Below are 26050 nucleotides of genomic sequence, written 5' to 3'. Positions count from 1 at the left end.
CTATCTCTCTGGGTCCTTGGAGGACACTTTGTTTTTCATTATTTTTTTTCTGTTATTTTTTGTTTTTCATTTTATTTATTCTATTTTTTGGCACTGAGCCACATTCCCAGCCCTTTTTATTTTTATTTAGAGGTAGGGTCTTGCTAAGTTGCTTAGGGCTCCCCCAAGGTACTGAGACTGGCTTTTCCTGAGCCTCTTGAGTTGTTGGGATTACAGGCTGGCCAAGGTGCCCTGCTCCCACACTGTGTTTTTTGTGGTGCTGAAGATCAGACCCAGGGCTTCGTGCCCGCTCAGCCGGTGCTCCAGCATGCCAGGCGGGCCCCCCCCGCACCCCACCCGCAGCCAGCCCGAGGACGCGTTCAGTCAGCACCAAGTTGTTAGGTGCTGGAGAGTTTCCTTGCATGCTTTTGTTTATAACCACCACCCAGCCATCACAACTTAGTGAGACTGTCTCTCAAAGTAGAAAATAAAGAGGGTGGTGGCCCGACGCAGGAGGCTGAGGCAGGAGAATTGCAAATTGCAGGCCAGCCTCAGCAATTTTCCCAAGGCCCTAAGCACCTTAGCAAGACTCAGTCTCAAAATGAAAAATACAGCCAGGCGCAGCAGCTCACACCTGTAATCCCAGGGGCTCGGGAGACCAGGCAGGAGGATCCAGCATTCAAAGTCGGCCTCAGCAACTTTCAGAGTCCTTAAGCAATTTAGTGAGACCTTGTCTCAAGTAGAACATAAAAAGGGCTGGCGGAGGGCTGGGTTGTGGCTCAGTGGCAGAGCGCTTGCCTGGCGTGTGTGAGGCACTGGGCTCGATTCTGAGCTCCACATATAAATAAATGAATAAAATAAAGACCCATCAACATCTAAAAAATATAAGTAAGGGCTGGGGATGTGGCTGAGCGGTTATGTGCCCCTAACACACACACACACACACACACACACGCACACACAGTGCTGGGGATGTGGCTCAATAGCAGAGCACTTGCCAGGCCCTGGATCCATCCCCAGTACTACAAAAAAAAAAAAAAAAAAAAGTAATCAATTAAATAAAATAAGAAATGAGGCTCTCTGGCTCCCGGATTCTAGGAGCTGAGCAGTGAGGAAACTGGGGCTCTGGACGTCCGACCCGCCCTCATGGGGCCTGGGACCCTCCATCACGCTCCTGGGGTGGTGTGGGGTGAGGGTCAGCACTTTTTAAACACGACCAGAAGGGCCAGGTGCCCGAGTCCCGACTCCTCTGCAGACTGAGGTGTCTCTCAGGACCCACGTGTCCCCCGCCCGCGCTTTCTCCACCTCCTCTCCAGCCCACCTTATCATAGAAGCCCCGTCCACCTCTCAGGTCACCAGGTCACGTGCCACGGGTGAAGGGCAGATCCCAGATTTGTCCCCAGGCTGTTGCTGCCCAGGTGGGGCACCTGGAGTGACCTGACCTTCGGGCCTGGATATGGGGCAGGCGGGAGTCATGGGGAGTCATGGTCTGGATTCCCAGAATCCCAGGGCTGGGCGGCTGGAGGGCGGTCCAGGCGCTGGGCAAACAGATCAAAGGTGAGGGGGGAGGCTGCAGAGCCAGCCAGCTGAGGCCACACCATGCGGTGGGCGGAAGCCCCCAGGCCACTGCGCTGGCCCCGTTGCCCCGGCCCTGCCTGCAGGGCACTGATCCTCCTGGGCCTCCTGGGTGGCCCGGCGGCCGTGCCCTTGGGCCCCAAGTGGCCCGAGCCTGTGTTCGGGCGCCTGACATCCCCTGGCTTCCCCGGGGAGTATGGCAACCATGAGGAGCGGCGCTGGGCCCTGCGGGCGCCCCCGGGCTACCGCCTGCGCCTCTACTTCACCCACTTCCACCTGGAGCCCTCCTACCTCTGCGAGTATGACTTCGTCAAGGTGCAGCTGGGCGCAGACCAGGCGTCTCCTGTGGGCAGGGCCACCTTCAAGGACTGGCCAAGGCTGGAGGGACCCCTGGGGGCGGGTTCTGGCCTTGGCCAGAAGGGAGGGCAGGCCGGGGTCTCCCCTCCCCTCCCTGAGACCCCGATCCCACAGCTGAGCTCGGGGACCAAGGTGCTGGCCACGCTGTGCGGACAGGAGAGCACGGACACCGAGCAGGCGCCCGGCAACGGCACCTTCTACTCCCCAGGCTCCAGCCTGGACGTCACCTTCCGCTCCGACTACTCCAACGAGAAGCCCTTCACAGGCTTTGAGGCCTTCTACGCCGCCGAGGGTGAGCAGCCGAGAGGGGCTCCTGGACGGCCCGCCTGGGCTGCGGGCGGCTGGGCCAGGTCAACCCTGCCCTGCCTGCAGACTCCCCGCCTCCCCTGGGGTCGGATCCTCGTCAACCCCGGCAGGACGGTTGAGTCCCGGCTGGGCCGACATCATCCACGATGCACATGTCAATCATACAGACTGAGCCCATCGCTGCTGGCGATCCGCACGCAGGGCCCCTCTGCAGATGGGAAAATGGAGGCCTCCAACCAGCACACTGGCCGGCTGTGCATGGCTTCAGTCGACACTAGATTTCAGCTTCAGGCCCTGCAGGGACCAGCCGTGTGACCCCTGGCTGGCAACTTGACTGCTCTGTGTTCAGGAGGCCGCTGCCAGGGTTTGGTGGCGCCTCATGAGGCCTGCCGCTGGGTGGGTGGCTGAGTGTTCCCCTCCCTAGCTGGGCAGACCTGGGCAGGACACCCTGGCCCTCACTGGTTGCCACTCACTTCTCCCCACTGTGACTGCAAGGTGCTCGGCCAGCACACAAGCCTCCCCTCAGGTCAGCCGCCAGGTTCGCTGGTCCCCCGAGTCCCAGGCCAGGCGCGAGCTCCTTCCACTTCGTCCCTCCTGAGCGCCTGCCTGGCCCCTCCCCCCAGACATCGATGAGTGCCGAGAGCCCCCAGGGGAGGAGCCTACCTGTGACCACCACTGCCACAACCACCTGGGGGGCTTCTACTGCTCCTGCCGTGCGGGCTACGTCCTCCACCCGGACAAACGCACCTGCTCAGGTGAGCCGGGGCCACTGGGCCGGCCCACTCTGCCCCAGGACCGCCAGTCCTCAAGGCCATTGCAAGGGGTCTGAGGGCACCCCGGACCCCCTCCCTCTGTCCATCCACACCGGCTCCTCCCTGGACTCTGCCCCTCGCTGGGCCCTTGGCCCAGTGTCCCTCCCTCGCCAGCTCATCAGCATGTGCTGTGTCGTCACTGTGCTCTGGGTCCCCACTGGGCTCCGAGAGTCCCTGGCACAGCCACTGTCCCTTCTTGGGAAGCTGTCCCCAGCTCCCAGGGCAGGGGCATGGGGGACTTAGGCCTTGCTCTTCTGGGGTCCCTTCCCTCCACCAACTTCAGCGTGGTGGCAGGACATACTCCAAAGTCACCTGTTCCCGGCCCCTTGGTCTCCACGGCCCAGACCCTGACTCTCCTGTCTCCCTGCCAAGCACTGGCCGGTGCCCTGGGAGCTGGCTCTGACCGCCTCCCCACTCCGCTCCTGACCCTCTGATCTTTTCCAGAGCAGAGACTCTGACCCTCCTTGGCTCCGCCTGCCCAGCCCAGTGGGTCAGAAGCCGGAGCAGCCCAAGGGCCACAGCTCTGGGCTGGTGCTGCCCACAGCCCAGCTCACCCCACAAGGCCTGATAATAAACCTGCTCTACCGCCCGCTCCGTGTGTCTCTGGGGTGAAGGGTCAGGGAGGTCAGAGGGTGGTGTGTGGCCTGGCCCTCTTCCCTCTGTCTCTGACCTCCTCGCTGCCGGGTGAGGCCCAGCTGGCGGGAGCTCTTCCATGGGCTCCTTTGTCAGAGGTGCTTCCTGCTGCCCCCACTTTGGAGATGGGACAGGGAGTCCCAGAGAGAGGCCGGCTGGGGCTTGCCTGAGCTCGCTGGGGCCTGAGCGCCCTCCTCCCCGCTGCATCCCCAGAGCTCAGCGCCAGTCCTGGGACCTGCTCCTGTCCCAGGGCAGCTCAGGGCCTGCTCTGCTCTGAGGGAGCCTGTCCTGGAGCCCAGACGGAGGGAGGTGCCCCCAGAGGGCAGCTGTCCCCCACGTGCTGGGGCCATTCCTCGGCTCCACAGGGCGCAGCCCCACGGAAGCAGGGAGTGTTGACACCCCCACCTCCCACCAGCCTCCACCCCAACGCCAGCACCCCTTCTCTGCACCCAGGAGCAGGCTGGGGGCAGCACACCTGCTGGGCCGTGGAGCCTGGCCTGTGCCTGGGCCTGGGCCGCAGGAGTGTCCTCAGGAAGGAGGTGGACTCGGCGACACCGTCAACTTCCACCTCCCTGAACAGCCAGCACTACCGCGCAGACCTGGGGGGCAGGGAGAGGCGACCTGGCTGCTCTTGCAGGTGGGGTGGGAGCCACCTGGGGGTGCACTTGGAGTCCTGGGATGAGCATCGTAATTCCAAGAAGCAGGAAGCCTCCATTTCCGCTTTCTGGATCCCTAGGGAACCAGGAGAGGCTCCCTGCCGCCCCTTCTGGGCCTGCTTCCCCTGCTGGCGGAAACGCCCTCCCCCACGCCCCTCACCGCCAGCTTCAAGACCCTGACTGGGTGGGGTGGGGGTCCCTAGCCAACTTCTGTCCCTAGTGCAGACACAGCCAAGGCCGCCAGGCAAGGACCCTCTCCTAACTGTCCCTTCAGCCTGTGGGTGCATGGTTTCCTCCAGGCCTCGGGCTGCTGTGTGCGGGCCTGGCGGGACTTGGACACAGGTGTCCCGTCACACCCCTGTCCTCGTGACTTGCTCCCCAGAGGCAGCTCCCCCTCCTGTCCCACAAGAGGGCGGACAGGTGGGCGCGGCCTCCCCACCCTTCTCTCCCCTCTTCCCAGCCCTCTGCTCGGGCCAGGTCTTCACCAAACGGTCTGGGGAGCTGAGCAGCCCTGAGCACCCACGGCCCTACCCCAAACGCTCCAGCTGCACCTACAGCATCCGCCTGGAGGAGGGCTTCAGCATCACCCTGGACTTTGTGGGGTCCTTCGATGTGGAGACGCACCCCGAAGCCCCATGCCCCTACGACTCCCTCATGGTATGGTCCCTGAGCCCCCATGCCCGCCTGGATCTTCCCTGGGCACAGGGCGGCTCCCAAGTCCCTGTCGCCTGTATCCTCTGCATGGAAGTCCATGCCTGCTGGCTCCAGAGGGAGGGAGGGACAGCTGCCTGCCCAGGGCGGGGCTGCCCATCAGCTTTCCCTGAGCTGCTGAGGGCCGGTGCCCCTCGCCCAGGCGGGACCCCGGGCAGCAGGACCTGGGACTGCAAGCTTCTCCTTTTTCAGATTCAAACCGGCCGGGAGGAATATGGCCCTTTCTGTGGGAAGACGTTGCCCCACAGAATCCAAACAAAGAGCAACACGGTGACCATCATCTTTGTCACTGACGAGTCCGGGGACCACACAGGCTGGAAGATCCACTACAGCAGCACAGGTGCGTGGCCGACAGGAGGCCCTGGGCTCCACCCCAGCACCAGGGAACAGGAGGCCAGCTGGTCTCGCCACCAGGCAGGACGCTCTCGGCTTGTCTCCTCTGAAGCCTCAGCGGCTCTGGGGGACGGAACTCTGCCAGGCCAGGCCTGGGGAGGGAAGCCAGGTTTGAGTGGGGTGCTCCGTGAAGCAATGGTGCTTGAGAGCAAGACGCCACGGTCCCTTCCTCCGTCCCTCCACACACCTGTGCACCCGTCTACCTACCCACTCACCCACCTACCCACGGGCCCCCTCACCCACACCCCCTTCCTGTCGATGAAACCAGAAGCCACAGCCCCACAGCCTCTGTCCCCGGTCCAGTGTGGGAACAGGAGCATAATCAGACCCCAGAGCCAAGGTCGGGGCACAGTGGAATCCAGAGGAGGGGCCTGGCCCAGACGGGCTGGTGCAGGTCGGGCGCCCCAGAGCAGGAAACCCACGGGGGCTGCGGCGGGGGCTGCGGCGGGGGCTGAGGGCTGAGGGGAGAGGACGTGCCAGGGCAGGCCCGGGACGCCGCGCTCAGGGTGTGGAGTGTGAGGGGCGAGGGGCCGTATGAGCTGAGGGCCGCAGAGGGTTTGGGCTAGAACTACAGCTTGGGATCAGCAGGACCCGCGGCCTCCATGGGCCGCCCCTGACCTTGACTCTGCCCTCTGGGCCCCTCCAGAACTTCCAGCACTTTTTTTTTGTACTGGGGACTGAACCCAGGGCCACATTACCTTTTTCTTTCTATCCATCGCATGGTGCTGTGGATTCGAACTCCGGTCCTTCCACATTCTAGGCACATCCCCAGCCTTTTTAAAAAAAATTTATTTTTTATTCTGAGACAGGGTCTCGCTAAGTTGCTTAGGGCTTTGCTAAGTTGCTAAGGCTGGCCTCAAACTTGTGATCCTCCTGCTTCAGCCTCCCAAACCTCTGGGATTATAGGCATGTGCTAGTGCTAGCACCTCTTCCTTACGACAGACCCTCAAAGCTAGAAGCCCTGGGCTCCCATGGGACCCCCAAGGTCATCCCTGGAGATTGGTTCCCTGGGGAAGGCTTTGGGCTTGCTTGGAACTGAGAGCCACCCCAGGACACTGGCTGGGTAAGGTGAACCCAGTTGCTCCAGCAGCTTAACAGGGCTGTGGCCTGAGGCCTTGGGTGAGAGCAAGCAGGAGCTTGGGCGGTTGGAGGTCGGTCTCCCCGGGGCTGGAGCACGGTGGCGGGTGCTCAGCAGGGAGGCTGAGGCTCCCGAGTCCTCTGGATCTTTAGTCTCCGGCCGCTGTGCACAATGGCCTCTTGCGGGGTGTCATGAGGGTTCACTGTAACTTGCTCTTTCCAAGCAGTCTTCCGACACTGCCCTGGGCTTCACCCCCAGTCCCAGGAGCTGTGACTTACTCTCACAGGCTCTCGCGCTTCCTTTAAGAGTTACTCTGTTTCAAGTCACGTGTGTCATGCTCCTGGCACTGAGCAGAACTCTGTCTCAGCAGCAGCACCGTCTTTCTGCACACCCGGCCTTCTTACCTACCCCGGGGCCAAGTCCCCAGCAGCCACGGCACATGACTGTTTATTTTATTTTATATTTTGGTGGTACCAGGGATTGAACTAGGGTTTACCAGTGAGCTACATCCCCGCCCTTTTAATTTTTTAATTTTGAACTAAGTTGCCAATGCTGGCTCGAACCTGTGGTCCTCCTGCCTCAGCCTCCTGCGTTGCCAAGATGACAGGCGTGCACCACTGTGCCCAGCAAAGCAACAGATCTTAATTTGTGCAAGCCACTGAGTTTAATTTTGCCTTTGAGACTCTCTTTATATAATAAGCGTTTGCTTTGTCCGTCAAGAACTTCAAAGTCAGACTTGGCCGCTACTGACCACATCAAACCCACAAGCCCGGTTTCCTCTGCACAGCACAGCCGTGTCCTGATCCGATGGCACCACCTAATGGTCACATTTCACCTGTGCAAACCAAGTACATCCTCAAAGACAACATCTCAGTCTTCTGTGAGACCGGCTATGAGCTTCTGCAAGTGAGTTACTCCAAAACCACAATCCTGGTGACGCGCACACACATGGGCGTGAGCTGATGTGTGAAAAGAAAATAGGGAGGAGTGCGGAAGCGGGCGGGCAGCTTCCTTGTGCTTCAACGGGGAAAAACAGAGGTTCGTGCAGACAGCGGGATGGCTATTCTTGGGAATCCTGCCTTCTTTAAAAGTATTTATTTTTACATTCCTTTTGGGGGAGGGATGGAACCCGGGCCTCCCACAGGCTACTGGAGAGCTGCAGAGTAGAAGGGGGACTTCGGATTGCTCGCTGAGGCAGCTCTTTAGAAATTGGCTGTACCAACAGAAAGAGGCGCTCACCAGCCTGGCCGGCGAGCTCCGCGGGAACACCTTGTGCGAAATTAAGGTCCTCCCTCTGGTCAGGATGACCTTCCCATGAAGCAACTTCTGGGCCCACAAAAAAATTAGCCGGTGCTGGGAAAGAGTGTGTTCTGCAAAGTTATAAATAGCGATCACTGTTAAGGGAGAGGGAGTATAATTTTAAAAACTGCTTAGCGTGTTGCTTTAGGGGCACAGGTAAGAGATTACCACATCCTCTTTATGTTCTTCAAAATTGTCACTGGATCCCAGTGGTAAAAAGTAATAACATTGAAATGATAGCTGGCTCTGCAACCCGGTCCTGTGGAGGGTCAAAACCAAAAAACAGCCCCACCTTGCAAACTCTTCCCTACAATTCCTTGACTACGAACTGGTTGTTTCGCAAATAAGAACAAAACAAACGTCTTGAGGTTCTCTGAAGCAGAACGCTTCTGCCACCGCCACCCTCTGGTGCGTGTGCCGGGGGCGGGGGGCGAACTAGGGATTGAACCAGACGCACTTTGTCACTGAACCATGTTCCCAGCCCTTTTATGTTTTTTATTTTGAGACAGTGTCTCGCTAAGTTGCTGAGGCTGGCCTCCAACCTGTGATCTTCCTGCCGCAGTCTCCCAAGTAACTGGGATGGCAGGCGTGTGCCATCCCCTTTCATTTTAATGTTTGGTTTTGGAAAATTATTTCAGTTAGTCAGAAGTTTTCCTTGTAAATCACACTGGTGGGGAAAGCTGATCATATGCAAAGCTCCTGACAATATTTTCCGCAGCCTTCCTCTGGCGACGTAATGGCCTCAGGTCAGAAAGACACACAGATGCAGGGGCTCCATGTCCATCATGCCAGCCCTTCCCAAACTTTGACCACACACTTTATATAAAGGGTGAACTTTGAGGTCCCATGTGTTTTGGGATTACTATGGAAAGCAAAAAGCATCATAAATCACCACTGTGGTCAACACTTGACCCATGAAATTCCAAGGTGTGTTTAAAGTTGAGATAGGCAACAGGTGACCTACCCCAGCAGAGCTTTGGGCAGCACGTGCCGCCACCTCCCTGGCGCGAAGCACTGAAATAGCAACGCTGTGGGAGGCTCGCTCAGTGACTCAACCGTGTGAACAAGGAAATTACTGTCTGAATTTCTCTCTAGGGCGCTTTGCCCCTGAAATCCTTCACTGCAGTCTGTCAGAGAGACGGATCTTGGGACCAACCGATGCCAGAGTGCAGCAGTACGGCCTGTGGTGACAACTCCCTCACCTGCTGCTACCTTACTGCTTCTGTCGCTTCTCTGCTCCCCTCACCAGCGGTGGTGCCGCATATCAGGGCTTCTATTTCGAACTTGCTTCTCCTTCCCAGTCTGCACTTAGAGGCTCCACAGCACGAGGTTTCCAGGGATGAGTACAAGTGTGCTCTGTGCACATATTTTATGCACACACAGCAACTCTGACACCCACCACCTCACCCAGGGAGAGCACAATCGCCATTGTTCTGTTGTCTCCAATCACACACGTCCCGGCTGTGTGACAGGCATGTGCTGCCACGTGCTGGTGGGGCAGTGGTCTCCCCGGTACACACATAAGCTCATACACACATACACACTCACAAACTAGCATAATGGTGCACATTACCATTTTGTAGGCTCAGAATCGTGTAAATTACTTGAAGAATCGTAAAAATCACGTAGTAGCTCTTCAACTGTAAAAGTACATATGTGTAAGTTGAAAAAGAAACCCTAAACTACCACCGAGTTTGGGGGTGGACTGGGGGTGTAGCTCACTCATGAAGCTGAGTTCATCCCCAGCACTAGCCAAAAAAGGGAAAAAGAAAAAGAAATTGGGCGGGGACTCCGTTCCCACTCCTTCACTCCACTCCCTCTGGGCTGGGGCACTCCATGGCGGCGACACTCCCAGCCACCGCGTAGCTTTTACTTTATCCCATCGGTTGCCAGTTTTGCTCTTCACAGGTGTAGTTAACAATCTGCACCTGTTTTGCGTATTTTTGCAAAGGTTTTCATAGAACAAATTAATCTTTTTTCTTTTTATAAACTGACATCCCCACCGATGAGAAAACAGTAGAGAGGAGCTGGTACCGAGGGTGGAGTCAGATCTGGGCTTGGACCCTGGTCCTGCCACTTCTGGAGGTGCACAGGTGGCAGAACGCCAGTCCCGTTTCCCATCTACAGCTCAGCAGAATGGCCCTGCCAAGAGTGTGGTGATGTGAAAGAGGAAGGTGGAGAGCCTGGCACCGAGTCAGGCCCAGGCTACGCGGCCGCTGGTGCTTCAAGTGCAGTTTTAATATCCACAACAGACACACCGACTGCTCCCCGTGTCCGTTGTGGAGAGAATCATGACTTCCAGACAAAAGCCACTTCATCACATTCATACCACGACTGGCTAGATCTCACACCCAAGTCATGTCCTAACCACCGTGAATTCTGGCCCACACTCAAGGGATGAAATGATGACACCCAGCAACTATTCTGCTTGAACTTTAGTTCGTCCAAGATCTGGCTGGAAAGGACCACGAGAAGGCACTGGGTTCATCCCCTTCCTGTTGAGTCAGGCCTGCTGCTTTCCTCCTCTCGTGCCAGGGGCTGAACCCAGGGGTACTCTACCACTGGGCCATACCCCACAGCCTTTTCACTTGTTGGACGTGGTCTTGCTCAGTGGCTTAGGCCTTGCCAGTTTGCATCCCTCCTGTCTTAGTAGCCAGCCGCTGGGATCACAGGCCTGCGCGCTGCCTGGCCAGTCCTTGTTCCATGAGCTCCCGGTAGCTCTTCTAGGGGAGGCACCCCGCTCCCGCTCCCGCTCCTCATCCTGGCCTAGCCATCTGGTTAGGAACAGGACATGAGCCATGCGTGGAGGTCACAATAGAGCAATTCTTGCCACTTCTAGAGATGAAGTTCCTAACCACCACAAAGTGGGAAATGCATGTGGTCTCACTACTGCACATGACTGGCCCACCTTCTAGATTGGCTGCCGGTGGTCTTCAGACCTTTCCACTTATTTTGGGGTTCTGGAGAAGGAACTTAAGCTTTGCATATGTCAAGCAAGTGCCCTGCCACTAAGCCTACTCCCAACCCCCCACCCCATATTTCCTCACCAGTGGTGGACTGTGGCCCTCCTGAGGAGCTGCCCAATGGTCGAGTGGAACACCTCACAGGTCCTGAAGTGACCACCTACAGAGCTGCCATTCAGTACCACTGCACTGAGACCTTCTATATGATGAAGAGGAATGATGGTAAGCAAGATCTGCAAAGTTGGGGTGGCGATATTTAGAACTTAGGCTCTCTCATGGTCTGGAAATGAACTTTAACCAACATTTTGGGCTAAGGAAGACAAAAGATTAAAAGGCACTTCTCCTACCGCTAAGTGAAATGTTGCAGCTAAAGTGACTTTAATGTCAATTTGCGAGAATCTGAAAACAGATCTTATCTAGTAAATGACTACTACAAACACACAATATATTCCAAATGGTTTAATTTGACAAGTCAAAACCTTATCATTAAGCACTTGAGATCTTGATACATATTCAAGTTACACATCTAAAAGGTTTCCACTTTGCAAGCAAACATGGTAATGCAGAGACCTCCTATTTATGAAATCATGTAAAATGGTTAGTCAGACACCTTTATCTCCCACGGATGCTCAAGAATCAACATTTTTCAAGGGGGTATTCAAGCAAATGACAACCAACTTATACATGCAGTTAAACATTTTTGCTTTTCCAATGATTTGCAGGTAAATATGTGTGTGAGGTTGATGGATTCTGGACGAGCTCCAAAGGAGAAAAATCACTCCCAGTCTGTGAGCCCGGTAATGGACACATTTACACAAGAGACTCGTGACTGGCGGGAAAGAGCTGGGTGGGAGACAACAAGCAGAGCTTAGCTGTGTTAGGCAGAAAGGGAACTTCAGCCCCTGGCTCTTAGACCAAGTTAGTATTTCCAAATAATATGTTCTCATTAGCCCCTTCCCACATAGAGTTTGTGTGGTGCTGACTGCATCAATCATCTGATTATTTTTGACCTTATAACTAAGCAAGCATAAAAAATTAAATGATTTTTAAAATTATCTTGAACCACTTATACATTTATAAACATGAGTTCTTCTGTTACTTTTCTTCTCTGTGAAAATGCTATTAAAACCCAAAGCTAATAACTTCATTATTTCCCTAAGCAATTGCTTTCGTTGACATCTAGGTTTTTAAACATTAATGCAATTTGCCTTTTAATAGTGCTTAAAATTTTTTTTTTTTTTTACCAGAATTGGCTCTAACAATAATAGTTGAGAATGATTTAAAAAAAAAAAAAATCTGAAAGGTAGTAATATATTCATTACCCCTCTGTTATTTGGCTTAGACTTTTTAAACCTACACTTGGCTGACACACCGTTTGTTAAGTTTTAATACAAGAATACTGCCGTAATAGGAAACATATATGCTACATTAATGAGCATAATTAGTCTGCAATAAAAACACAGTACGATTCAGTGTTTGGAAGAATGAACCAGACCACAAATAATAACTTCTGAACCTGAAGGGTCCTGGCTAGTGCTGGGGATGGAACCTGGGGTGCTCTACCACTGAGCTGCATCGCCCTTCTTATTTTTTGAAACAGGGGCTAAGATGCCCAGGCTACTCTCAAACTTGATCTTCCTGTCTCAGTCTTCTGAGCTGCTGGGATTACAGGCGTGTGCACTGCACACAGCTCCCTAAATCTTATAGACCAAATTCTTTAAGTAAAACAAAATATTTTATTTCTGAGATTTAATTTTCACTCACATTTCCTGAGGAACTAAGGAATACCAAAAGGATTTATTAGAACTTTGAACTGTGCAAATTTAGAAAGCCTTATGCACCTATATGTGGGACACTCCTATATGTGGGACCTAATTTTTGGCTGACACTCAACACACACACCACCAAAGTGGTAAAAACTTGGCGGGGGGAAAAGTCCCACTGGATTTCTACAAAGGTTCTCTCTCTCCTCTGCTTATTCCCCAGTGTGTGGACGATCAGCCCGGACTACAAGAGGCCGTATATACGGAGGGCAACGTGCACAGCCTGGTGATTTTCCTTGGCAAGTCCTGCTACTAGGTCAAACTACAGCAGCAGGTGCACTTTTAAATGACAACTGGATTCTAACAGCTGCTCACGCTGTGTATATGCAAAGAGAAGAGGCATCTTCCCTGGACATTCGAATGGGTGTCCTTAAGAGACTATCACCTCACTACACACAAGCCTGGGCTGAGGCTGTTTTTATACATGAAGGTTACACTCATGAGGCCGGTTTCGACAATGATATAGCACTGATTAAACTGAAGAACAAAGTTGTAATCAATAGCAACATCATGCCTATTTGTCTGCCAAGAAAAGAAGCTGAATTTTTGATGAGGACAAATGACACTGGAACTGTATCTGGATGGGGATTAACCCAAAGGGGCTTTCTTGCTAGAAATCTAATGTTTGTTGACTTACCAATTGTTGACCATCAAAAATGTACGGCTGCCTATGAAAAGCAGCGCTATCCAGGGGGAAAGATAACTGACAACATGCTTTGTGCTGGCTTAGAAACCGGAGGCAAGGACAGCTGCAGAGGTGACAGTGGAGGGGCACTAGTATTTCTAGACAACAAGACAGAGACTTGGTTTGTAGGGGGATTAGTGTCTTGGGGTTCCATAAATTGTGGGGAAGCAGGTCAGTATGGGGTGTATACGAAAGTCATTAACTATATTCCCTGGATTGAGAACATAATTAATAATTTTTAATTTGTACGTCTTCAATCAGTAAATGTGTCATTTTTAGAAGCACCCTGTAAAAGATCTTAGTGGTAATGTGACATAGCAACTATCACTCCACACACACAAAAAAACCCCAACTAACTCCAGGTGAGACCATCATGGGTATCAACCCACTTTACAGTGTAATGCCACCCACCCTTACTTGTTGATTCAAGGGGATATAAACCATCATCTTCACCACCCCACTATAACTCATTGCTTAAGATGAATTTACTTACTTACAAAGTCCACCTGCTCATACTGGTTTTTTGCATTTCTGCAAAGTGCTTGTCCGTGTTCTCTGTTTTTCCACTTGTTCTTACTGATCTCAAAGAGTGCTTTATGTATGATACCAGTATTGGTTCAGGGGAGCAACTTTGAAAAATCATTTTTTTTCCCCAGGTAGATAAATTGAAACATTGATACTCTAGCTCTAGCTCAGATATTAACTGACTGCCACATTAAAAACTAACACCACAAAACAGTGAGAACCAATTTTTCATTTATTACACGTTCAGACAAAAGGGACATGGAATAGTACTATTTCACTGTGTCAGAGATGATACAATCTAAAAGCCAATATGGTAACACATGCCAAAAGTCCTAAAAGTATGCATAATCTTTGACATAGTGAATTCCAGTGCTGAGAGTTCAACTTAGCTAGCTGTAAGGATGTTCCTAGCAATTGGAAATAACCTAAATAATGTTCAACTTTAGCATACTGTTTAAACCAAATCTGGTATTTCCACAAAATGAAATGGTCCCGAAACAGGTGGTCATATTATACATAAACATGGAAGGGTTTTTCCTTAACTGAACACGAAATACTCAGGCACAGATAAGCTAAACAAGAGACAAATTCTACCACAGCTGAGTAGACAACTCTACTGTACAATTCAGAGCTACTCTCCTCTCCTGTGTGCAACAATAAAAACTCTATCACCTGCAACTGAATTACACTGTAGTTAACTTCCTACTGTTCCTAATATGGAAATATAGGCGCTGATTTAATCTTAAAAATTTCATTTGATTTTAGTTGGCAATTCCTTCCTAAAAATTTTTATTTATATATTTATTTTGCGGTACTGGGGATTGAACCCAGAGCTTCATGTATGCAAGGCAAGTGCTCTGTCCCCGAGTTACATCCCCAGACTACCTCCCTAAAAATTTTAATAGTAAACATTTAAGTTTTGCAGTCTAGTTGGTTAACATTATATGAAAAATTCACTCTGAGTTTTGGCCTAATTTCTCTTATGCATATATAAAGGATATTTCTTGAGAATCACTTTTTAAAGGTAACTTTCCAACATCTTTGTCACATAGGAAAAAGAAATCATGTTTTTCCAGTAAGACTCCAGACACTAAACTGTGGTGACAATAAAAATTTTTATTCAACTGTGGTTCAAAAAAATTTAGAATGAATGCATTTAGATGACCAAATAAGACTTTTAAAAACAAATCTTTGCCAAGTTTAGTACTTCTAAACTTTAATTTTTTTAAGGGTAGAATAACTACCCACTATGTAGTAGCATAAACATGTTATATAAAAGGCTACTCAACATTGAAAGCCTTCTATGATCAGCAACTAGCTTTAACAAGTGTAAATAAGGTATTAAAACCATGCCATCAATAGGTTAACTTACCCCTGGGCTCCTTGAAGGCTTGTCAGTTTAGTCTTTGGAGGTCCCCGAATACCATTTTAAGTGTTACCATGTTACTGCTGCTGAGTAATAGTGCAAATGCTAAAATGCAAAATTCAGATGGTACAGGGTTTGGAAATCATGCAGATTCAGATGCAGAAAAAAATTAAAACAACTCAAGATCCTTTTACAGAGGAAACTGCATAACAAAACAATGTGGCAATCACAAGTCTAAAGGATGACTTCATTTATAAATGTTTAAAACACTCAACTTGCAAAATGACAAACCTATTTATGGTAATCTAAGTAGGTAAGGGCATTAGGTAAACTACCAACACAAAAACTGTCACATTCTTCCAATTAGAAAACGAGCTCCTTAGTTCTCACAGGATTAGCATTTACATAGAAAGTACAAGAAAGAATCAATATATATTATTGCTTTTACATTCTGAACAATGCATTGTGAGAGTCTAATCTGAGTTCTGTAAGCGAGTTTATTCAACATTATTATACTTCCCTCCCTTGGAGGGCAAAGCCCACTTCACTTAACACTTCCACAGACAGACAACCCACCCTACTGGTTCTTAAAGCTATCAGGCTTCTTAATGGATTTCAGGCACAAGGTAATTTGTGGTTTCTTCTACTTTATCCCTATTGCAATTAATTCCACTTTTCAAATCCCAAATAGAAAGGTACTGATAGTCCCTTCTGTTCAATTGATAGGCTTTGCTACAAAGCATTTGAAAATAATGTTGTTTTGCCCACTCTCCCAAATAAGAATATTTTTAGAAGGCATTATTTCCCAATGGAGATTTTTACAGGCCATGTAAATAGAACATCACCCAAATGCACAGAGGCACTAAGAAAAAGCTGGAGGGTACTGCTTACCATTTTAGGTGCGGTCACCCAGACTTATTAAAAACTAGATTAAAAAAAAAAGAAAAAGAAAAAGAAAAACTTTTCACTTTGGACAATGCAAGAACAAATAGCAATTAAGTCTGGGTATCAGGTGTCAATGCATGACAGGTGATGAATCCATTTGACTTGAGACAACTTTTCAAATAAGTTTATTTGAAGCAAAATAAACTACTGCCAAGAAACTTTATGAAAGTTCCATCTCAAAAGGGTCAAAAAAGGGGAATTAACTGCTATGAATTCTTTGCATTCAGGGCTGCAAAACAAAGACACATATTATTTAAATCAGTTTTATTTAAGAATTTCCAACATTGACAACTCTTATAAAAAGCATCCAAGCACAGGACACAGAACTGCAGCAAACAGCATTCTTATGGGTAGCTAACAGACATTAGAACTTCCACCCTTCTTTGAGACACCTGAGCTCACTGGTGAACTCTGCTTCCAAGTACTCCTGCAAAGCACACCACAAGCTCAGTCCATGTTCTCAACCCATCAGCTTCAGTTCACGTTACCACACTTACATATCAGTGACAGAGGAGAACACACACCATACAGCATTCACAGCAGTTGACAAAGGGGCAGGGGAAGTACAAGTATCATTTCACTTAACACATTCAACTAACGTGGGTTATCTAAGAACAAAACTCACTTAAAGTCTTCCAACAGATGTGGATGTCCTTTGAATGCAAAAAACATTCGTACATTATTTGCTATCATTGCTCTCTGCACACTCTCTCACCAAAGCCACAGGATTGAGAGACACATCTCGCCAAGTTAAAAAATATCCATTATGCACCACCAAGTCTCTGCACGCGCTCTCTCCTTTCCTCGCTCATACTAGCCTTTCATGCCTCGGCACCACCATCAATCCCACACAAGGTTTCAAAAGTTCAAACAGCCTTCTGGTTCCAAATCACAGCCTTGCGTTCATAGCGTTGATACGACTCCATGAAATAAAGAGTAGCGGATAAAAATGGGACACCCACCGTCAAAGACGCAGCCTGTGCAGCGTGATGACGAACTCTTGAATGAGAAAGCATGTAGACAGAAGTATTCCTATGGCAGAATATTTACAGCACTACTTTCAATGAAGTGCTTCTTCCATAAACATTTGAAATGAGATGAACTGCAGAGATTAAATGAAGGCTTCATATTGTACTTTTGTATATGAGAGGAGACAAGTGTTAAAAAGCAAAACCGAAAGAACCGAACACTGTGACACCATCATCTCCCAAAAGGAGATTTTCCTAAGGAAAAAATTCATATGGTGGGGTTCAAAATAAAAAAAGAGAAAAGAATGTAGTTCTAATCAATGGTTTCCACTTTGAACATGCAAAGAATTCACTTAACAAGTCCAGGGATAAAACATTACAGGAGAGACCTTTTGATATCAATTGTAGTGTGTTGGTTTACCAATCAGGCAAACAGCAATTCACTTTCAGCCACTCAATATTTCAACCCTTTATGTAACAAAACTTATAAAATTCCTTTAGCTCTTCCTCTTTTCTAAAGCAAAATGTCAAAAATACTGCTGAATATACTCCACACTGAACAAACCAATTTTGAAAATTCTTAGTACATATGTATTTTACAATATACTTACCATGAGTTTAGAAAAATTTGAATTCCCACCGTTCTATACTAACCAACCATAACCCACCATCTACATTCCCCAGCCAGAAGATTTAGAATCCATGCTTGAGCCAAAGCCTCCATTGAAACCACTGCCTGACCCTGCATTTGATGCTGATCCCCAGCCAATTGCAGCACCAGAATTAGAACCGCTATAGGAATTATTTCCAGACCCAAAAGCCTGATTTGGCTCTCTCTGCATGTTGCCCTGACTTTGGTTATTACCTGATGGGCCTGACTGGTTCTGCTGACTGGCTAACATGCCCATCATACCCCAACTGCTCTGCAGTGCTGCCTGGGCTGCTGCCATCATTGCTGGATTAATACTGAAAGCACCAAAGTTCATCCCTCCACCCATGTTACTACCCTGATTGTTTCCCAAGCCAGCTCCACCCCCTCTGCTGTTACCAAACCCACCCTGATTCCCAAAGCCACCTGGATTACCACCAAATCTTCCACTTCTTTCTAACTGCCTATTGCTATTGTGCTTAGGTTCAGCATTGGATATATGCACGCTGATTCCTTTAATGATCAAGTCCTCTCCACAAAGAGACTGGGCCACCTATAAGAAATAAAGGATGTAAACAAAGGATATTAAACCACTGACTTATACCCCAAAATAGCAATAAAAACTAGATGTTAAGCATATTTTATCTAAGCTGGAGGAAAAATAAGCAATAAATGCTCATTTCACTGAAACCTTCAACATATCCTTTTAGCTTCAGTAAAGATAACAGTGATGTTTTTTCAAAAGGCATATAACATTCCTGAAGACAACATGCTGAAAAATACATAAAGGGCATTTTCTAAGTATCTAGGCCTACGTAACCCATAGCAGTTAGCTGAATGAAAAAGTTCAAGGAAAACCACCTAATTAGCTGGGAGGAATTATTAAAGAGAAAAATACCTGGTCATCTGCAAATGTAACAAAGGCAAAAGCCCTGAATGGTTTGGGAATGAAGACGTCTACCACTTCTCCGTACTGACAGAAGAACTGCTGCAGCTCATCAGCAGTCATGTCCTCTGTACAACGCCCAACAAATACCTTCCTGCTCCTCAAAGGCTCATCTGGGCTTTGCTGGTAAAATCACAAGGAAGGAAAAACATCAGAAATATTTCATAAGCAGCTCGAAGAGCATCACAGTAGGGATGTTACAAAATATTCCCGCCTCATACAACAGGTAAATCATTAAAAGGTAGCCATACTAATTCCTGCATCAGTACTTCTCTTGTAAGCCTTTAACAAAGAATAAAGTCTTTTTTTCTTCTTCTTCTTTTTTTTGGTACCAGAATTGAACCCAAGAGTGCTTAGCCACCAAGCCATATCCCCAGCCCTTTTTTTATTTTTTGAGACGGATCTCGCCAAGTTGTTTAGGGCCTTGCTAAGTTGTTGCGGTTGGTTTCAAACCTGTAATCCTCCTGCCTAAACCTTCTGAGCTGCTGGGACTAATGTACACCACCCCAACCAGCAAGAATAAAATTTTACATTATGAAAGTATACTTGGATTTACGACAATCAATGACTGTCCTGGCAAAGATGCTCTCAATAAGCAATTTTATTTGCTTGCTTAGAACAAGTTAGGCCTTTATAACAGGATTAATATAGTCTGATCCACTTCATGTTCGAACATACACAAATAACAAGAGAAAAGGAAGAATAAAATAAAGTTTAGGCTGGGTAGGATTTAGCTCAGTGGCAGAGCACTTGCCTAGCCTAGCATGCTCAAGACCTTGGGTTTGATTGCCCAACACCACAAAAAATCAAACCAAATAAAAGTTTTAGCTGGAAGAGTAATATATTAAATAATTCAAAGCAACATAAAATATTCAGCATGCATTAAGGTTCAAGGACTTCAACACAGCAAAAGATCAATTTAAGAACACACCCTGCCACTAACACCACCCCCTCCTCCTCTTTTTTTGGGGGGGGTGGTGGTGGTGGTGCTAGGACTAAACCCAGGACCTCCTGCATGTATGGTAAGCACATGCTCTATCCCTAGCTCCACCATGACCTTTTCCAAGTATACTTAAATGTTTTAGTGTCTTTTTTTTTTTTTTTTTTTTTTTTGGGGGGGGGGGGTGGTACTGGGGATTAAACTCAGGGGCATTCAACCACTGAGACACATCCCCAGCCTTAGTTTTTCTATTTTATTTAGAGACAGGGTCTCACTGAGTTGCTTATTAGCACCTCACTTTTGCTGAGGCTGGCTCTGAATTTCGATCCTTCTGCCTTAGCCTCCTGAGGATTACAGGCACGTGCCACCACACCTGGCCTATTTTAGTGTCTTCTAAGGAAGTTTGTCAGCAAAATTCCCAAAGTGTAGAGGGGGGAAAAAAAAGGAAGTACCTTAGAATTGGGGAGTTTACAGTCACACCATCGTCCATCTATCATATGTCGCTGTGACATTACTTTCACCTGGGTTTCATATTCCGTAAAACGAACAAAGCCAAATCCTTTTGAATGACCAGTTTTTATATCTTTCTTGACCTAGGAAAGACAATTGATACTTATTTTACTAACACAATGCTCACATCCTCAAATCAGAGTTCCCTGTCAGAAAATTTGAATGGTGCCAATTAAATGAGAGATAATTAAAACCTAAATCAAGTTAATCTTCAGGTAAAACCAACAGGAGGGAATCCAGATCATGTTAATAATACAGCAAAACTCACACAGTAGAATTTTAACAGATTGTTTTAGAATGAGTGCAAATATAAACTAGATTTGGTTACAAATCTTAACTAATTAAATGGGAAAAGTAGAACATTTCTTATCATTATATAAAGAATAAACCAAATGTCATCTACTTCCCTTAAGTCTTTACCAACAGAATTTTTCAGTTTGATTTAGCTTGATTTTTATAATATTAAAGGCAATATACATGCATAAAGCCAAATTTCTTTTTCAGCATGCCTATGTATATACACTTTCTAACAAACATTAAAATTCTTGTCTATCAAAAATTAAGGGACAGTGCCACTAAAGTAATTAAGAACACTACATACTCATTCACTGGTAAAGAAAACTGCTAAATGAAGTAAACTTTTACCTGCACCATAAGAACTTCTCCGAAGGTACTGAAATACTCTTTGAGGTCCTGTTCGGTTGTTTTCCATGGGAGACCTAGCACTATCAAGTCAGATGTTTTCTGGACCGCTCTCTTCACTTTCACTGCTGATGAAGCATCTGTCTCATCCATTTTCCTTTTGTTATCTAAACAAAATGAGCAGAAGCCCTTTAGAAAACTTCACTTAGCTCTCCTTTAAAAACAAACTACCGGGCTGGGGTTGTAGCTCAGTAGTAGAGTGCTTGCCCAGCATATGGGAGACCCACCACATAAAAAAATAAAGATATTGGGTCCATCTTCAGCTAAAAATATTTCAAACAAACAAACACAAAAAATCCCACACTACCTCCTGTATCTTGAAATGAGAAGCTAAAAGAATATTCTAAGAATAAGACACTGAAAAGATGGCAAGGAGTGATGTCAGCTCTCACAGATAATGAAGCCACATTCAGGAATTCCGAACTCTGGTTTTATACTATCTCAAGACTGTAATCAATGTTTTCCCTCTCAAACGGTAAAATAAAACAAAAACTAATTCAACTTCATTTTGGCTTTGTGGCTACTTAATTACTGAAATGCCTATTATATATTTAAAGGTCAGATACCAAAAAACTAGTAACTTTAACCTCAACATGTGAATTTAAGGACAATTTTAATTTTTGTCTTTTCCAAACTCTCAACAATACACAGTAATTTCACAATAAGAAAACTAGAGGTTATTATCAAAAGCCTAACCTAACCTCACGTTATTAGGAAGGGGAGAACTAAGTGACTTTTGGGGGTAGTGCTAGGGAACAAACTCAGAGCCTCACACATGCTAGGCAAATGTTCGAACACTGAGCCACACCCCCAGCTCTTTTTATTTATTTTGAGACAGGGTCTTGCCAAGTTACTTAGAGCCTCGTTAAGTTGTTGAGGTTGGCCTTGAACTTGTCCTCTACCTCAGCCTCCCCAGTAGGTAGGATTACAAGCATGTACCACCTTGCCTGGCTTTAAATAAATTTGAATACATAATAAATCTATAGTCATTGGTTCAAGAAACAGCCTCCTGAGTTGAGTCGTTGCCCTGGCTTGAAACAGATGTGTATCCCAATTTGCTTGTTCTTGCAGTCTTCAGTTTCCACCCTGTTGTGTGCCGGCAGTATGACCCACAAGCAGATCTACTACTCAGACAAGTACTTTGACGAGCATTGTGAGTACCAGCATGCCATGTTACCCAGAGAACTTTCCAAACAAGTACCCAAAACTCATCTAATGTCTGAAGAATGGAGGAGACTTGGTGTCCAACAGAGTCTAGGCTGGGTTCATTACAAGATTCATGAGGCTGCGTTCATTACATGATTCATGAGCCAGAACCACATATTCTTCTCTTTAGACAACCTCTTCCAAAAGAGCAACAAAAATGAAGTATATCTGGGATCATCGATTAAATCTTTTGCAAATTTAATGTATATGTGTATATAAGGTAGTATTCAGTGAATACCTGAAAAATGTACAAATCATTCATCCATATCTGTGCATGAGCTGTATTCTTCACAGCAACAGAGCTCAGCTAAATGCAACTCCAAATAGGTTATAGTAAGGTGTTTAAGATAAAATTTCTTCTAGTCAGTTTTTCTCTTAATATAAGTGCCTATTTGACATTACTTGTTACTTTTGTTAAAGTTTGTATGTTGCATTAAAAAAAACAGCCTCCTGAAAAAACTTAGTTTGTACCATAAAACTTTTTTTAGACATAAGTCAACATCTTGCATATTGGCCAAGTTTGGTGAACTACCTTGTTACAACACTGTGATTTTTTGTGTGTCTTTGTGGTACCAGAGATTAAATGCAGGGGCATTCTATCAATGATCTACATTCTCAGTCTTTTTTATTTTATTTTGAGACAGTTTGGTTAAGTTGCCAACGCTGGACTGGAACTTGTGATCCTCCTGCCTCAGCCTCCAGAGCAGATGGGACTACTGGGGTGCACCAAGACACTCAGTCTGCAATATCAAGTTAAAAATAAAACTAACACAGATCTATCAACTAGCATAAATTCATACTGCTAAGTGTTTTTGGTATACTTCTTAATCCTCATGGTTCCTTTTCTTAGATTTATAATGTCAGTGATAACCCAAGAATAAGACCAGAACCTCAAAATTATAATTGAGACTGCACTAATTCAAGATCTGGACAACTACAGTTGATGTTCATTTAAGGGGAAAAAAAAAAGTCAGATTAGATAAATGAATGGATGACCACAGGACAATAATCAAACCAAAATACTGGTGCACTCCAGGAGAATCTATTTACAAGATCGGTAACAGTGCAAGACATCATTAGTATTTCCTAAGTATGGCATTAACCTGGCAATGCTTGTTCAGATAATTGATTAAATACACAGTTTTCTCTTTTTTTTTGCGCTGTTGGGGAGTGAACCCAGGGCCTTGCGCTTGCAAGGCAAGCACTCTCATGGTTTTCTCTTGAAAAAATGTTCTGTAATTCCCAATTTGCACTAATTTAGACTTGTGGTCTTCCAAATTAGTCCAATAATAAAGTGTGAGGAAATACTTGGGTTATAAGAGACATTCTGCCATGAAAAGAAGCCGTGCTCTACCACTAGGAATAAGATACAAACCCAACTAAGCATCAGCAATATTGCAAAACCAAAAAGTAACACACCTTTGGGATAGTTGACAACGTATACCAGGTTTCCCCAACCAGCATCAGGTGCATGCAGAATTCCTTCTACCAGACGAACACCTCTCATACATTGAGTCACTGGATTCCTGTAGCGCAGCCCACATGCCCCTGGAAACTGGGCTGTAACTGTGGACAGCAGCACTGTCCCATCATCTTCTGATGGTATTTCAATGGGTTCATCATTCTCGTCCTCTGTTACCCGAATATATTCAGACATCTTTTCTTACTTCTCTTAAAGGGAAAAAAAGAGATGAATGACCAACAGTCCCATCAAAGTAATTGTCTCTTTTTATAGTTAGCTGATTAACACCACCCCGTTGTTGTTCTGACTTCCAGAAAAATTCCTGCCGTTTTAATTTTCACACATATTGATTATCCCTGAAAACTGCGGGGAAGGCGAGGATGTTGATTTCCTATTAAATGTTGATGCCTCCCTTGATAGTTCATTCAACATCTATTTACTAAGCGCTTAGCACTCGAGGGTGCTGAAACTGTAACAGAGTCCCCACGTGGCATCCAGGTTACAAAGGCGGGAGTAAGTGAGAGAAAGACAGTAAACAAGTAGCTACTTTATTACAGCCGTGAAAGAAGTAACTTAAGAACGAACTTCAACTTGGTCGAGGCATATGCGTGTATGGATCCTAAGAAAGCGGGGCACGAGCCGAGCCCCGAGCCCGGACGGGTGGCAGGGAGCCAGGAGACGCGCACAGGGGGACAGTCCCACTCTGTTCCTCATTTGGGGCGGGTCTCCAAACTTGAGCCGCAAGGACAGCGGCGACAGGTCCTCGGTGAAGTGGGCCGCCGCCTCCCAGAAGCCAGTGCGTGCAGGCCGAGGGAGGAGTTCGCGGCGCGGCCCGGGCGGGGACGCAGGGGCACAAGGCCCGAGCGGGCACCGACCGTCCGCGGCGCGAGGTGCCGCAGGCACAAGCCGGGGCCCGGGCCCCGGGGCCAGGCCGAGCCGTCGCCTGCGGCTGCTCGGCGCCGCGGGCCCGGCGTCCCCGCTCCGGCGCCCGCGGCCGCCCGCGCCAGGCCCTAACGACGCTGCCGCGCGAGCCCGCCCGGGCAGGGCGAGGTAGGCCTGGCTCCGCGGCTCCCCTACCGGGCCGCCGAGTCCGCCTCAGGCCGCCCCCAGTACGGGAGGCGAAACACCCGGGGCGTCCTCGGTGAGAAGCGTCCGCGACTCACCCGCTAGGCCACCGCTAGGAAGCGCGACAGGGAAACTGAAGCAGCGAGGGATCCGAGAGCAGCCCAGCTACCTCTACGTTCCCACAAAATGGCGCTAGGGCCGCCTCCTCCCCCCGCCGGCCGTCGTCCTCTCCCATCGGCTCCCGATCGAGAGGGGGAGGGCGACGCGCCGAGACGCCCCGACCTCCTCCTCAGCTGGTTGGGTTCCCTGCTTGGAGTCGGAGCATGAGGAGAGATTTTAAAGGCTACAATAAGACCAGCACCTGGGCACGAAAAATTAAAGATTGAAAAAATAAGGAAGCGCAGACTTTTAACTCCCCCTACGTAACGTAGCAGATGGTTTCGCCCGGCCAACCGCCGGCCCCGGAAGTGCGCGAGGCCAGTGGGAGCCAGGAAGGGCGGGGTGGGGCGGGGCCAGGCGGGGGCGGGGCGGGGCGGGGCGGGGCGCGGGTTTCCGACTTGGCAGACTTTGGGCGGAGGCGGAGGCCAGGTTCCCGCCTCCTAAAGCCTGTCAGGTGCGTCCTCTCTCGGCTAGCCATCGTCCAAATGTAAACAATAACTTTGTTCCAAATAATAGCAATTACAGTGCTACTCTGTGCCAGGTACTCTGAGCGCTCACGTATTTAATTGCCCAACTGTCTTGTGAGGTGGACACTATTGATACTGTCCACCTGCAGGTGAAGGAAACTGAGACGCAGAGGTTAAGTGTCTTCCGTAAAGTTACCCAGGGAATGAGTGGCAGTCCTGGAATTTGAATCCTTAGGCACAAAAACTAGCAAGTTCCCGTCCAGCCTCTAATATTAACAACGCTGTATTCGATCTGTTTAAAAAGACACCTTTTCGCATGTCTGAAGTCAGCATGTGATTTCAGTTCCAGCTGATGAAGGCCAGCGTTTAAGGGGTAACAATCCCCCCTTCCCCCCAGGGAAGGAACCCAGGATCCTGAAGAACAAAAAGCACCTGATCTACCACTAAGCTACACCCCCAACCCCACTGGCAACATTTTAAGTTTCTTGGATTATACATGTGTCAAATTCAAGGACAAAGGTTTATACAGACTAGGAACCTTACATTTATGAATTAACTCATTACATCCTTGTAAGATAGGACAGAGATTAAGTCACTCCCTGCCACCCAGTTCTCATGGGTAGTAAAAAGTGCAGCCCAGGCCTTCTGCCTTCTGTGTCTTATGGTCTCCTAGGGTTTGAATAGTAAGTCTTGCAAATCTATCTCTGATATCTGATGATATTATTAACCATATTAACTGGACTGCCTGAGCTGATTTGGATGAATGAGGGAGGGAAGACCAGAGGCAGACTTAATGAGTGACCTTTACCCACTTCTGGGGGTAGCCCTGCACACAGAAGGAGGCTGGACAGATGGCCCTTGCTGGTTACT

General features: G+C 48.2%; 2 protein-coding genes and 1 pseudogene across 9 annotated transcripts; 2 read left to right on the top strand and 1 right to left on the bottom strand.

Annotated features, from left to right (window-relative positions):
• Positions 1-1519: 1519 nt before the first annotated feature.
• MASP2 (MBL associated serine protease 2) lies at positions 1520-13522 on the top strand. 3 transcript variants are annotated; one of them, XM_079143029.1, is made up of 10 exons: positions 1520-1869; positions 2026-2203; positions 2841-2972; positions 4779-4975; positions 5222-5369; positions 7288-7406; positions 8895-8973; positions 10850-10984; positions 11485-11559; positions 12749-13522. In XM_079143029.1, exons 1-10 carry the CDS (start codon positions 1579-1581, stop codon positions 13510-13512), a joined length of 2118 nt encoding a protein of 705 aa, XP_078999155.1. In that variant the 5' UTR covers positions 1520-1578; the 3' UTR covers positions 13513-13522. The 3 variants fall into 3 exon arrangements, with proteins under 3 accessions (XP_078999155.1, XP_078999156.1, XP_078999157.1); XM_079143030.1 differs by lacking the exon at positions 12749-13522 and having other exon boundaries at positions 1522-1869; positions 11485-12353; XM_079143031.1 differs by lacking the exons at positions 4779-4975; positions 5222-5369; positions 7288-7406; ... (2 more) ...; positions 11485-11559; positions 12749-13522 and adding an exon at positions 3474-3618 and having other exon boundaries at positions 1525-1869.
• Positions 13523-13933: 411 nt separating this feature from the next.
• Positions 13934-24805, bottom strand: TARDBP (TAR DNA binding protein). 5 transcript variants are annotated; one of them, XR_013764303.1, is made up of 8 exons: positions 24653-24805; positions 23447-23698; positions 20765-20928; positions 20062-20202; positions 18622-18792; positions 18150-18276; positions 17069-17208; positions 13934-15266 (listed from the first exon to the last, which is right to left on the bottom strand). XR_013764303.1 is itself a non-coding variant. In XM_079143135.1 (7 exons), the coding sequence occupies exons 2-7, from the start codon at positions 23682-23684 to the stop codon at positions 17153-17155; spliced, it is 897 nt and encodes a 298-aa protein (XP_078999261.1). In that variant the 5' UTR covers positions 23685-23698; positions 24653-24805; the 3' UTR covers positions 16358-17152. The 5 variants fall into 5 exon arrangements, 2 of the variants coding, with proteins under 2 accessions (XP_078999261.1, XP_078999260.1); XR_013764305.1 differs by lacking the exon at positions 13934-15266 and adding an exon at positions 16214-16335; XR_013764304.1 differs by lacking the exon at positions 13934-15266 and adding an exon at positions 16214-16335 and having other exon boundaries at positions 17069-18276.
• LOC306663089 (cyclin-dependent kinases regulatory subunit 2-like) lies at positions 20936-23440 on the top strand (annotated as a pseudogene). Its single transcript has one exon. The product of its transcript is annotated as a cyclin-dependent kinases regulatory subunit 2-like (transcript).
• Positions 24806-26050: the final 1245 nt, after the last annotated feature.

Source organism: Sciurus vulgaris (genome assembly GCF_902686455.1).
Source record: "Sciurus vulgaris genome assembly, chromosome: 1".
NCBI classification, from domain to species: domain Eukaryota; kingdom Metazoa; phylum Chordata; class Mammalia; order Rodentia; family Sciuridae; genus Sciurus; species Sciurus vulgaris.
This window is presented reverse-complemented; position numbering and strand designations above follow the sequence as displayed.